The sequence below is a fragment of the Eschrichtius robustus genome, chromosome 4 (genome assembly GCF_028021215.1).
Source record: "Eschrichtius robustus isolate mEscRob2 chromosome 4, mEscRob2.pri, whole genome shotgun sequence".
Classification (NCBI taxonomy): Eukaryota; Metazoa; Chordata; class Mammalia; order Artiodactyla; family Eschrichtiidae; genus Eschrichtius; species Eschrichtius robustus.
Window position 1 is genome coordinate 76,648,574 of NC_090827.1, and position 12,850 is coordinate 76,661,423.

At 33.2% G+C, this 12,850-nt stretch overlaps 1 protein-coding gene across 3 annotated transcripts in view; it reads right to left on the reverse strand.

Moving 5' to 3' along the window:
- Positions 1 to 239: 239 nt before the first annotated feature.
- The window catches only part of EXOC1 (exocyst complex component 1), a 60,145-nt gene continuing 47,534 nt past the window's right edge, over positions 240 to 12,850 (reverse strand). For all 3 annotated transcript variants that reach the window (XM_068542905.1, XM_068542903.1, XM_068542904.1), the window contains 6 exons: positions 12,111 to 12,187; positions 11,345 to 11,573; positions 7,466 to 7,649; positions 5,425 to 5,624; positions 2,882 to 3,076; positions 240 to 1,229 (listed from right to left, as the gene is read on the reverse strand). In XM_068542905.1, the coding sequence (XP_068399006.1) occupies positions 1,077 to 1,229; positions 2,882 to 3,076; positions 5,425 to 5,624; positions 7,466 to 7,649; positions 11,345 to 11,573; positions 12,111 to 12,187 (1,038 nt within the window). In that variant the 3' untranslated portion in view covers positions 240 to 1,076. The remainder of the gene's footprint in view (positions 1,230 to 2,881; positions 3,077 to 5,424; positions 5,625 to 7,465; positions 7,650 to 11,344; positions 11,574 to 12,110; positions 12,188 to 12,850) is intronic.

Genomic DNA, 12,850 nt, shown 5'->3' on the forward strand with positions numbered 1-12,850 from the left:
CCATATAGCAATTTTGAGGGGACACAGTTCAGTCCATAGCACATGTTTTGTTAGATTTAGTCCTAAATACTAAATGTTTTTAATGCTATTATAAATGGTTTTATTTTTCTTATTATCTTATTATACTTTTAAGTGGTTTATGGTAAATGGACATGTAATTTATTTTTATATACTGATTTTATAAGAACTTGCTTTTATACAAATGATAGCATGATAGATCTAAGAATAATACTACCAAATTTTAATTTTTTTGAAAACTTCTTTATTTTAGATTCACTGCTACACAGAGTCACATAATCCTCAAATTCCAAGTTTACAACTGATCATCACAGGATCCCTATCCATATATACATTAGTTAGAGGGAAAAAGTTCTATACAAAATTTTAGTAGTTACATTTGTAAGCAATACTGAATTAGTGAAAACTGAAGAACTCCCAATGCATTACACATAGGATAACCACTCTTAAATATAAGAAGCGAGGCAATACAGGAAAATTTCCTGGACAGTCTAGAAAAATGATAAAGGCATTTATGATGAGATAAATGCTTTAAATTAATTAATTAATTAATTAATTTATTTTTGGCTGCATTGGGTCTTCGTTGCTGCACGTGGGCTTTCTCTAGTTGCAGCGAGCAGGGGCTACCCTTCGTTGTGGTGTGCAGGCTTCTCATTGCAGTGGCTTCTCCTGTTGCAGAGCATGGGCTCTAGGGTGCGTGGACTTCAGCAGTTGTGGGAAACGGGCTTAGCTGCTCCACAGCATGTGGGATCTTCCTGGACCAGAGCGTGAATCCGTGAATCCGTGTCTCCTGCATTGGCAGGCGGATTCTTAACCATTGCACCACCAGGGAAGCCCGAGATAAATGCTTTTAGTACACAACTTATTGGGCAAATGAAACTGCCACATAGGTTGGTACCTTCACTTTTGAATATTTGTGGTATGGTATTACCCATTTATCTGACATTCATACATAAAATTTCAAGTCTGGTTCTCCAAACGGTTGCTTGATGTTTTTTGAATAGTGTCTGGTGTACTCAGAGTGCTTTTTTCATTTATCTTTTCTTCTTTTGTAAGGTTTAGTGGGACTGCGCAATGCTGGAGCAATAGTCCAGAATGTCCTGAATAGTGAATTCCATTGTAACACCAGATCCAGGATAACAGCGAGCTATCAAGCCTTCAAAATGCTTGTACTGGCGTATAAATTCATCCTGCATGGAGTGCCACACCACCTATAATAAAAATGAAAATAAGAGTCATTAAACTATGAATGGAAATAATACACAGTCAAGTATGTAGAAATAATGTCAAGATATACTCTAAGGATTTAGAATAGCATAATAGTTAAGAACATACATTCTGGAGCTAGAAACTAGCTCCTTCCACTTATAAGGTTTGTGACCTTGAGTACGTTACATCATTGCTCTGTGCCTCAAGTTCCTTATCTGTAAACTGGGGTAATGATAATAATACCTTCCTCACAAGCTTCAGGTGAGGTTAAATGAGTGGATACACGTAAAGTGCTCAGAACAGTGTGACACAGTAAGCACTCATTACATTTAGCTGTTATTATATTTACTCCAATATCCAACAGTGATGTGGATATGCATAACTATGTATGAAACTAAGACTAATGATTAAATGAAATGCAACACTGAATGCTTAAATTTCATTTCATATGAAAGTTTAACAATTTCTTTATCTAAAACTGATGATGCAAAACATTGCTTGATGCCATGGAGGACACCAAGATGAGTCAGACCAATCACCTGCAATCAAAGGAATTTATAATCTGGAAGTGGAAATCACGATGTAGACAATTATCAAGACAGAATCTGATACACACATTGACATATTAGCTAATATTAATAGGTTATATTTATTGACTTATTTCATATCAGCACAGTACAAAGTGCTTTATGTATACATTATCCTTTTTAAGTCTCATGACAACCTGGTGAGGTGGGTACTATGAAATCATCCCTATCTGCCAGTTGAGGGGATTTTTCCTTATAAACCCTAAATCTCATAAACCCTAAATTCCTAATAGACAACTTAAGACTATTTACTAAACAGTTTTACTTACACTTTTTTGCTTCTCATCTTTTAGCTCATGGTATTTCATCCACCTAGAAGGCCACTTCTCCTACTTTGTCTGTTAAGTTAGTATCTGAATTTCAGAGGCTAACACAAATGCTTTCCTTCATGAAGCCTTCCATAGTGTTAAAATCAGAATTATTCTCACTCATCTCTGGGCCTTTTAGTATGGCTTATAAAGAATGATGGCTCAGTTGGCAGTTTAAATCTGACTCTACCATTCATTAGCTATGGGATCATGGTCATATTACTCTACCTCTCTAAGCTTTGATTTTCTCATTTATAAAATGGCAATGACAGTAATAGTAGTGCCCACTATACAGGAGAGGTATTATTTCTACTTTTCAAATCAGGAAATTGAGGCTCAGAGAGGTGAAGTAATTTGCCCCAAACCATGAAGCTTTATCTGGAGCCAGATTATGAACCCATTTCCAGCTCCAACCCCCATGCTCAGAATCACTCCACTGTACTATACACCATTCCATTTCCTTGCTACCCTCAAAACTAAAACAAAACGAAAAAACCCATCCCCCAAACAAAAGAAAAACAACTTAATGCCTCAAAACAATAAAAAAGAAATACAAAATAAACAGGAATAGCCATATAAACTTATATAAATATTATTCCTTTCTTCCCCTCACAATTCATTAATCTGGTCTGTACCTTGTGGAACTTTCCTCCTACACTAAAATTAGAAAATGCATAGTATTTCTAGAGAAATATTTTGGAGAAAAGCAATATATGTAAGGATGTGCAACCTAGGATGGTTCAAAGAACTAAAGCATACCTGGAGTAAGTTCTCCTCTTCACATAAATGTTTGTCAACCTTCTTGTAGAGGTTATCTAGACCTTTTTTTACTTCCTTTCCAGGATACTCTTTAATAACTTTTCGGAGTTCTTGTTTGTTAAATGCAAGTTGATAGCTTACTTCCTCTTCTCTTATACCCTGTGCTACCCGAGCTTCAACGCCTTCAAAGAAATGCTTCGAGGAAATGGAAAGAAATAATAGCTAAGAACTGCTTTTATGACCACTTAAATTAAAAAACAATCTGATTATAAAATAGTATATATTCATTATGTAAAAATCAATGTGTGAAAATATAAAGGATAAGATAATAATCAGCTATTATCATACCACTCAGAGATAACCACTGTCAACATTTTAGATTTCTTGCTAGTCTTTTGATGTGTGAGTACATAAATGAGATTATAATTTTGCACGCTGTTTTTCCACTTTATATTTTATATGTTTTCCCAAAGTATAAATTTTAATGGCTGCATAATGTTCCTTCCAATGACTGAACTACAATTTGTTTATTCATTCCTCCAGTATTGGGTATTTAATATTTTTCACTCTTTTTTCTTGGAGTTGGCAAAATCTACTCATCAAAAAAAAAACCAAAACTCTTATAAATACAGTCGTCACAAATAACTTTCATTCGTAAGTATTTACCCACATTATTGATTACTACCCAGCATAAATTTCTAGACTATAATTCCTCAGTTGGGGAGTATAATTGTTAAGCATTCTGAAGACTCTTCATATACACAAATTGCTTCCCAGGAAAGTTCAATCAGTTTATATTTCTGTCAACAGTATATGAGACTGTTCTCTTACCATACTATCATCAGCATTAGCACAATTAAAAAACAAATCTTTTCCACTTTAAAAAGTGAAAAAAGTTTGTCATTTTATTTCACAATTCTTTGGCTATAAATGAAGTTAACCTGCTTTTCAGATGCTTAGTGGTACATTCAGAACCCTTGCCCATTTATATGTTGAGGTCTTAGTGCTTTCCTTATTGATTTTAAAAAGATCTTTTATATTAAATATACTGACATGGTGTTACAAATATTCTCCTCAGGTTGTCTTTTAAGTATAATTGGTCTTTTAATATGCATATTGATTGGCAAGTCTTTATTTGAGCACAATACAACTTAATATCGACAAGCCAAATCCAGTCATTACTTTTCTCTAAAATTTTCTTAGCAATTATTATTTATTTATTCTTATAAATTATTAATTTTTTGACAGTAATTTTTGGACAAGTCTATTCCTGGTAATTTTAAAATTTTGTTTCTACATAGACTTTCATATTATATATAGGTAATTATAACCTTGACTCTCCTTTGTATATCTTTATGTTTCGGTCTTATTGCATTGGCTAGATCTTCCATAACAATGTTAAATAATAAGGGGTCTATCAATGTTTCTGCTTTAAATTTGATTTCAAAGGAAGTGCCTCTATGTTGCAGGTAAGTATCATGTAGGCTTTAGGTCTGAGACCAACCTTCTACCCTAAAGGAATATCTGTCTGTTCTTAAGTTTTAGAAAGATCTGGTTCTGCATTTGATTAAATGTCTTTTAATCAAAACAATTCTTTGAATTATCGACAACAGATACATAATTTTTATTTGACTCATTTCAAGTTAAAAACTTATAGAAGATGACTAATCATATTGTGGACAAAGTTAGTTAGAAGGGTCCATTTAAGCTTCTACTATGTTGCACAACTCTCTAAAACTATTATTTCTCACTTTTTAAAAAATATTTATTTTGTTTATTATTTATTATTTTTTGGCTGTGTCGGGTCTTAGTTGTGATATGCGGGCTCTTTTGTTGCGGCACACAGGCTCCAGAGCGCGTGGGCTCTGTAATTTGCGGCACTTGGGCTCTCTAGTTGAGGTGCACGAGCTCAGTAGTTGTGGCACGCGGGCTCAGTTGCTCCGCGGCATGTGGGATCTTAGTTCCCCGATCCCGTGTCCCCTGCATTGGAAGGCAGATTCTTTACCACTGGACCACCAGGGAAGTCCCTCATTTCTCACTTTTAATGATCAGACTTGCTCTGGGGAATGAGAAGTCAAGAAAAGAAGGGAAAAGAAAAGGCAACAAACAAAACAATTTTTGGTTTTCCTTTTATCTTGATAAAGTTTTCAAAATCTTCACCTGAACTAGGGATAAAGGTTAGCCATTTATGAGGTAAGAAATAAAAGAGTCTGGTATAATGGAAAAGCCTAAATCTACGGTTCATCCCCTAGCTTTGCTACTTTCCAGTTATTGTAACTTTTCATTTACTTTCAGTTTCTTCGTTTGTAAAATGGGGATAATACCATCTTACCCCACATCACTGTTTATAGGAACTAAAGGAAATAATGTATATAAAACATCTAGCAGTGTCTTGGCACACTGGCAGCTTAAGTATCTGAGTCTCTCCTTCCTTATCCTCCTGCATCAATATATGAGCAAATTTAAAACAAATGTCTATTGTGTTATTCACATATACACATGTTCAAAACCAGGAAAGATATACTGAATGAAAATATACTTACATTTAGTTTTTCAAGAGGTTGTCCTAAAGAGTAAATGACGTAAGACTGAAGGTGATCTGTGTATTTTTGTTTGGCTTCTTTTTTTTCAGCTTCTAGACATGAGATTTTCAAACGAGAAAGTGTTGCAAAAATATGGTGGAAGTTTTCCATCATGACTACATCCCTGGGCGTCTTCTGGCTTTCGTTAGCTACTTTCTCCACTAAGATGAAAACGGAAAAAACATAGTAACATCCTGATATAAGTATAACCATATTTAGCTAGGAAAAATTTACATGATTTTTTACATTTGTAAGTATAAGAAGTAAGCACATTTCTGGACTTAATAAAATATATTGTATTGAAGGATCTTCACATCTACGTAAACCTAATAAAAAATCATTCTAAAACAGTCCCAAATATATATATATATATGGAAACTTAGTATAGAATAAAGGTGGCTTTTCAAATCAGTGGGGAAATGATGAATTATTCAAAATGTTTAGGACAACTAGCTGGTCCTTTTGAATACACTAAATTTGGATTCCTATTTCACATCTTTCAGACAAACAAATTCTGTACTGCTCAAGTACTTAAAATGTTAAAAGCAAATAAATAAATGAATACAATCATAAGTACTAAGAAAAATAAAGCCAATTAAAGAAATAATTTTGTGATAGTATGAACTTTCTAAGAATGGCCCAAAACTTAGAATCATAAAGAGAAAGACAAATAAATATTTCAAATAAAATTTGAAAGCTCTTGCATGGTAAAACATACCATAAACAAAACTGATTTATAGTCTTTCAGGTTTACAAAGAATAAAAAGATTGATAATACCTAGTAATATTGGGCTTTGATGCAGATGTGATAGAAACTTTCACCAAATGCTCAAAGCACTAAACTGGTATAATCTTTCTGTGTGGCTATTTGGCAAAAGCCTCAACACAGACACAAAACTTTTGACCCAGTAATTCCATTTCTAATAATTGATCCTAAGGAAATTATTGGACAAGTATACAAAAAGATATGGAGGAAACTGGAAACAAACTAAATGCCTATTAACAAAAGATGTGGTAAATAAATAATGATACATGGAATACTATGCAATCATTAAAAATGATTATGGTTATCTATATTAATAGACAAGGAAAGACACTAGAAGTACAGAGTATAGTAGGTTCCAAAACAGTGTGTAAGGTATGGTAAAACTTTTAAAATTAGAGAACACACACAATATGCACATACACACCAGCGAGACAGATATACTCAATAGTTTAGCAGGGAAAAATTAAATGTTATCTTTGCATGATTAGATTACAAATTATCCTTATTTTCTTCCTGATTTTTAAAATCAGTTTGCTGATTTTTGGGGGTATGTAATGAGCATATATTAGTTTACAATCAGAAAAAGCAAAGCTATTTTGAATTTTAAAAGAACTATCAACCATACAAACATTCAATTATATAATTAATCTATCTTTCCCCTAAACCTGTTTCCACTGAAAATGTTATCTATAACTTCCTGTCAATTTTTTAGCTTTAAAAATTCCTGAATAGATGCAATCAGATCATTTATTTCAAATTAAACAACACATCCACACTGTTTCTGTAACTTAATTGTGTGGTCTGACATAGGAAGACGGTGAATTACATATAGTATTTTAGCATTAATCTACCGTATGTGACACATATGAAAACAGGCCTAAAGAAGTGAATTGATTTGTTTAAGGTTACACAGACATCACTGCTGATCATCTCTGGAAGACTCTTGCTAAAAAGCAATGTAATCCGGGAGATCATTTTTTGTGTTGAAACAATGAATTTCAATTTTCCATAGTGATAAGCACATATGAACCCTAAAATATAAGTGGTTCCTGGTGAATACAAATGGGTTTTATGTACTGCTTATTTTTCAAATTTAAGAAATCTTTAATTTCAGAAAACTTAAAAAAGACTATAGAATATGCAAAATAATGAAAACATCTGTCCCCAACTTCTAACTTACCAGAAATAATGAAAACAATCAACCAAAAAATTCTTTAGAATGTAACAAAAGCTTACCATTAACAAACACTCCTCTGATAAGTTTAGTATATGCTTTATCTAGATCTCCACGACGCTCAGCATTTTTAAAGATTGATTCTGCAAGTCCAGCAAATTCTTCAAATTCAGCAACAAATGGGAGAATTCCTACTTTACTCTTCTTTGAGATCTTTACTTCCTCCATTTGCCTTATTTGGTTACTCTAAAGATAGGCAGAACGCAAAGGAGAAAAATAGCCAAGCAACTTAGAAACAGCATATAATAAAAAGCAAATGTATACATCATAGAGACAGGACATAATTTAATACCTAGAACATTTTGAATCTTTACTAAATAAAGATTAATAGGGATAACTAAGAAAAATTATTTCTACAGATTAAAAAGTACATATATTTTACATAAGAAAATAAAGTCAAGGAAAAATATACAAATTATTTAAAACAAGATGCAATCAAAGCTTGTGAACCTCAGGTCTTTGTTTAAAGTAAAAACAACCAATAAACATTTTTATCATTTACGAAAGATAAGTATACAGTGATTGCCCATTCTGGGGCAGAGCAGATATCAGAGCACACACAGGATTTCTCAACATTATTTCTGGTTGGTGGCTATGCGGTCAAGTTTGAGAACCACAGTTTATTTCCAAATCACACCAGCCTAAAACTTGTTTGGATAGAGAAGTTCTGTATTTTTGGGGTATGAGAACAGAGAAGGAGAACAGGCATTTCTACTATGGATTTGTATTATATAATTTTCCATGTATCTATTAGTTACTTATTCTAAATATGTAAGCAAAGTGCTTCTGTATGATGGTGACAAAATGCAAAAGAGATGTTTCATATAGACAGACTCTAGACACTTGGGTTCAAAATGATCTGTGGGTTCAATTATGGTTCTGTGTACTTCTCAGGTTATCTAGATCTATTCACAGTAAAAATTACATTGCCAAGTAGTGTTGGATCATTTTCAACTCTTACCTAAAATTTCATTGTGTTGAGGTTTTGGGGGTAAAACCTGAAAACCATATGACATGTGGCTTAGAAAAGTAATTGTTCTTTTATTCAATATGTTATTGGAAGTCCCAGTCACAGCAAAAGGTAAGAAAAAGAAATAAGAAATAAATAAGAAAAAGAAATAAAAGGACTCTAAAGAAAAAGAAATAAAAGAAATAAAAGGAACCTAAATTGAAAAAGAAATAAAAAAGAAATAAAAGAATAAAAGGAATAAAAAAAAGAAATAAAAGGAATCTAAATTGGAAAGGAAGATGTAAAACTCACTATTTGCAGATGACATGATAGTATACATAGAAAATCCTAAAGATGCCACCAAAAAACTCTTAGAACTAATAAATGAATTCAGCAAGACTGCAGATAACAAAGTTAATATACAGAAATCTGTTGTGTTTCTGTATACTAATAAGGAACCATCAGAAAGAGAAATTAAGAAAACAATCCCATTTACAGTTGTAACAAAAAGAATAAAATACCTAGGAATAAATCTAACCATGGAGGTAAAAGACTTGTACTCTGAAAACTGTAAGACACTGGTGAAAAAAACTGAAGACAACACAAACAAATGGAAAGATAAACCATGCTCAACGATTGGAAGAATTAATATTGTTAAAATGACCATACTTCCCAAGGCAATCAAGAGAGTCAATGCAATCCCTATCAAAATACCAATGGCATTTTTCACAGAACTAGGACAAATAATTCTAAAATTGCTATGGAAACACAAAAGACCATAATAGTCAAAGCAATCTGGAGAAAGAAGAACAAAGCCAGATGTATTATGCTCCTTGATTTCAAACTATACTACAAAACTACAGTCATCAAAACAGTATGGTACCAGCACAGAAACAGATACATAGATTTATGGAACAGAACAGAGAGCCCAGAAATAAACCTGTGCTTATATGGTTAATTAATCTACAACAAAGAAGGCAAGAATAAACAATGATAAGACAGCCAAATCTTATTATTTTCAAAGGTTTAAGAGTGCAAATCCAAGTGACTATAGTGTGAGGAATCCTGAAAAGCAAACTAAATGCAGCTAAGAAATGTACTAGACTGTAGAGTCCAGCTTGGTAGAACTTGATGTGTCAGTTACTTTCTAATTTTATCTCTGGTTCTTGCTAGGCTAACATTTTTAGCCCTGTTCCTTGAAGAATAGTTTGGGCTTGGTCACCAGATGAAAGTGCCAAACTCAGGTGCTGTCTATTCCACTTTCTGCAGTCATCTGACATTCATGTTTCTGTCTTAATACACAAAGACCCATTCATTACCCATTCATTATGCCCTAGGTTCTGATATTGTCCCATGTACCAAAACATATAACACTTCCTGAGCGCACAAAATCAACCAGACACTGAGAAGACATGAGTTAAAATAAGAAACAGAGAGTGATGACAGCCAGCAGTAGGAACCATCCTTCTCCCTTTGGTGATGAGGTATATCCTTTAGAAATACACGCAATTTAGGAGAAAATGAGTTTATACCTTTGTCTAGGTTAATTTTGCTTTCTTCACTTCCCAGTCTTGAGAGTAACATGAACATTCTTTAATAAACTATTATTAATTACTAGTACTATTATCACCACCACCACCACCATTGCAAGTGATCCATTAGTAAGCTCTTATTCTGTGCCAGGCAATGTGCTTAAGCACTTCATTTGAACCCATGTCTACATCTACCTGATACTACATCTTATGCTTTCAAAAACTATGTTCTATTGGGTTGAGAGGTATTATATAAAGTTATATTTTCCTGATAAAAGCAACAGAACCTTCATATTCTGTAAACATATAGTGTCCTCATGATTCAGTGTTCCAGTTATGTTAAATGGGACTCATTATCTTAGCCTTTGGTAGTTCTTCCTTTTCCTTTTGGCTATCAGCTTGCAATCAGACCTTCCATGTTTATCATCACCTCTGGAGAAGGCAGGGTAGGGAAGAGGATAAGCCTTAAATGGTTAAATTTCATAATATTTCAAATGCCAAGTGAAATCACTTGGTAGGGAAGGAGGATTAACAAGACTGTTGAGATGACATTTAAGTTTCTACAGTGGACACAGACTGTTTTTAAACTTTCAGAATCTCAATAAATATTTTTAGAAAGTATAAAAAATGATATGGATTTTAATTGCCCTTAATATTTTTATTATTCTCCCATTATTCTATGGCTATTCAAAAGCTGGATTTAACTTAGAGGTTATATAGTAGAAAAATTCAGATGATAAATATCCACTTTTATATACTAAATATATTAATAGAATGAAGCTTTTTTTTTAGAACCTGGCCCAGTCCAGTTCATACCTACAAGCTTACCAAAACCTAACAGAAAAAAAAAAAAGTTAATGATTTTTTTTCCCTATTAGAAGGAGGAAAATGGTGATTGCCAAAAGTTAACATAAGAACAATTTATTCTTAAAATAAAGCAATATGATTATTAATTAAAGCTATTAAACTAATAAACTAATTTAAATAAGCAATTAAAATAATCCAGTTATTAATTATCTTATTGGAGTATATTAAAAGAAGAAAAACAATAAATTCAAGTGATAGTTTCAACTGTTTCATTAAATCTATGGTCATTAATAGTCAACTGAGATTTCAGTTACTTAGTGGATCTCTTATGCAGCTGCTGCCTCCATGCCACCTACTCCAGAACTTGCCAAGATTCACAGTGTAGATGGGAAACTAGCTGGCACAGCACCATCCAACTAACTCTGTTCATGTAAATTGTAGCCAACACCCTGCTTCAAGGCTTTGGGCAGTAGATCCCACAGTGGAAAGCTGGAAATCTCTTGGCTTAAGTACATTTTTTTTGCAACAGTTAGAATTCTAAGTTATTAAAAAACAAACAAAAACAAAAAACAAAACAAAACAAACGAACTTACAATACATTTATCAAAGTTCCTTTTGACAGTCACCAAAACATTTCCCAATGTAGTACTTAGAAAAGAGGCAGGGTCCACATTTTGTGCAGTCCACACATGATGACTCATTTTGACTAGCATGTAAAGGGAGTTAAAGCTATCGATTTTGTCTCCTAATGCAATCAGGTTGTTCAGTTCTGGCTCAATGCAGCGAAATATTTTAATCATCATTTGGCGAATCATATCTTTCCTGTTCAGAAAACATACAAAATATAGAAAAGTTATTACAAGCTTCAGGTGTATTCATCTTCAACTTTATCCCCCGGGTATACACAAAATGACTAAAATTTGATATTTCAACTAACACTGTCCAAATATGATGAACTAATTATCCTATAGTGGTTTCCAATATAAACATATTTTTTTGAAGTTAAGTTTTATCACTCAAAATAACTTGGTCATTTGTAAAACTGGGTCCTGAAATGTACTTTGTGATTTCTGAGAAATACACTGCAATTCAAATGCTACTTCCTACCAGCAAATATCAAAATTGATTGCATTTCTGTGATTGCTATAGTAAAGAAGAGCCAAAGAGCCATAAACAGGACCAATTTTACTTCAGTGAGATGCTCGATAAGACACCGGGCCCACAGGCTGATGCTCTGAGTGCTGTCAGCTATGGAGAGTCATCTGAACTCCTCACTCCTCAATGAGCAGCACTCCTTTCTGCTCAATTTAACGTTTATTTTTTCCCCAAAATAAACAATAGATAGTAACAAACACATACTCAGATGAAACAGGCAGTGGTGTGCCAGCATTATGTTGCCGTGACGACGTTCCTCCATCTAGGTCCTCTGCTTCAGTCTGAAAAAATTATTCAGGTACTTTACATAATAAAAGACCAACAATTTGACTAGTTTATATAGCAATAGCCTGCTCAGTGTTAAAATTCCTAGGAGAGAATATATTATGAGAAATAATGATTTTTAAAGGCAGTATTACCGACAAAACTATACAATTTAGTATGCTGTTTAAGAATGTTCAGGAAGTGCTTTGTTCTTAGATTTTATCTGAGAATTACTGTGGCATGAGAAGTTGTGTTTGCATGTGTGCACATGAGGGGAAAGGAGGAGAGAGAAGGTTGAGGAGGCTCAGAGGCAGCATGGGAATGGAAAGGCAGCTCAACAAAAAGCTAAAAACATCCAGAAACAACTTATAAGAGAGAATTTTAAAAATTAAAGAAATCTCAATGATCATTTTAATAAAATTTTGGTATTAAAAAATGCTATCGAAAGTTCTTACAGAAGCTAACAAGTAAACATATTAACTACCTGGACCACTTACAACAACAAGTCCCTAACCATTTAAAATAATTAACTTGTCATTCATTTTAGGCCTGCTTTTGATATGTTGGTTCTCTTTTTTAAGATGACCTTAATCTAAAAAAAATCACTCAATTTGCACTGTGCTTTTAAGTTCTTCAAAATATTCTTACAAATCTCTCATTTTACTTTCTTACACTTATGC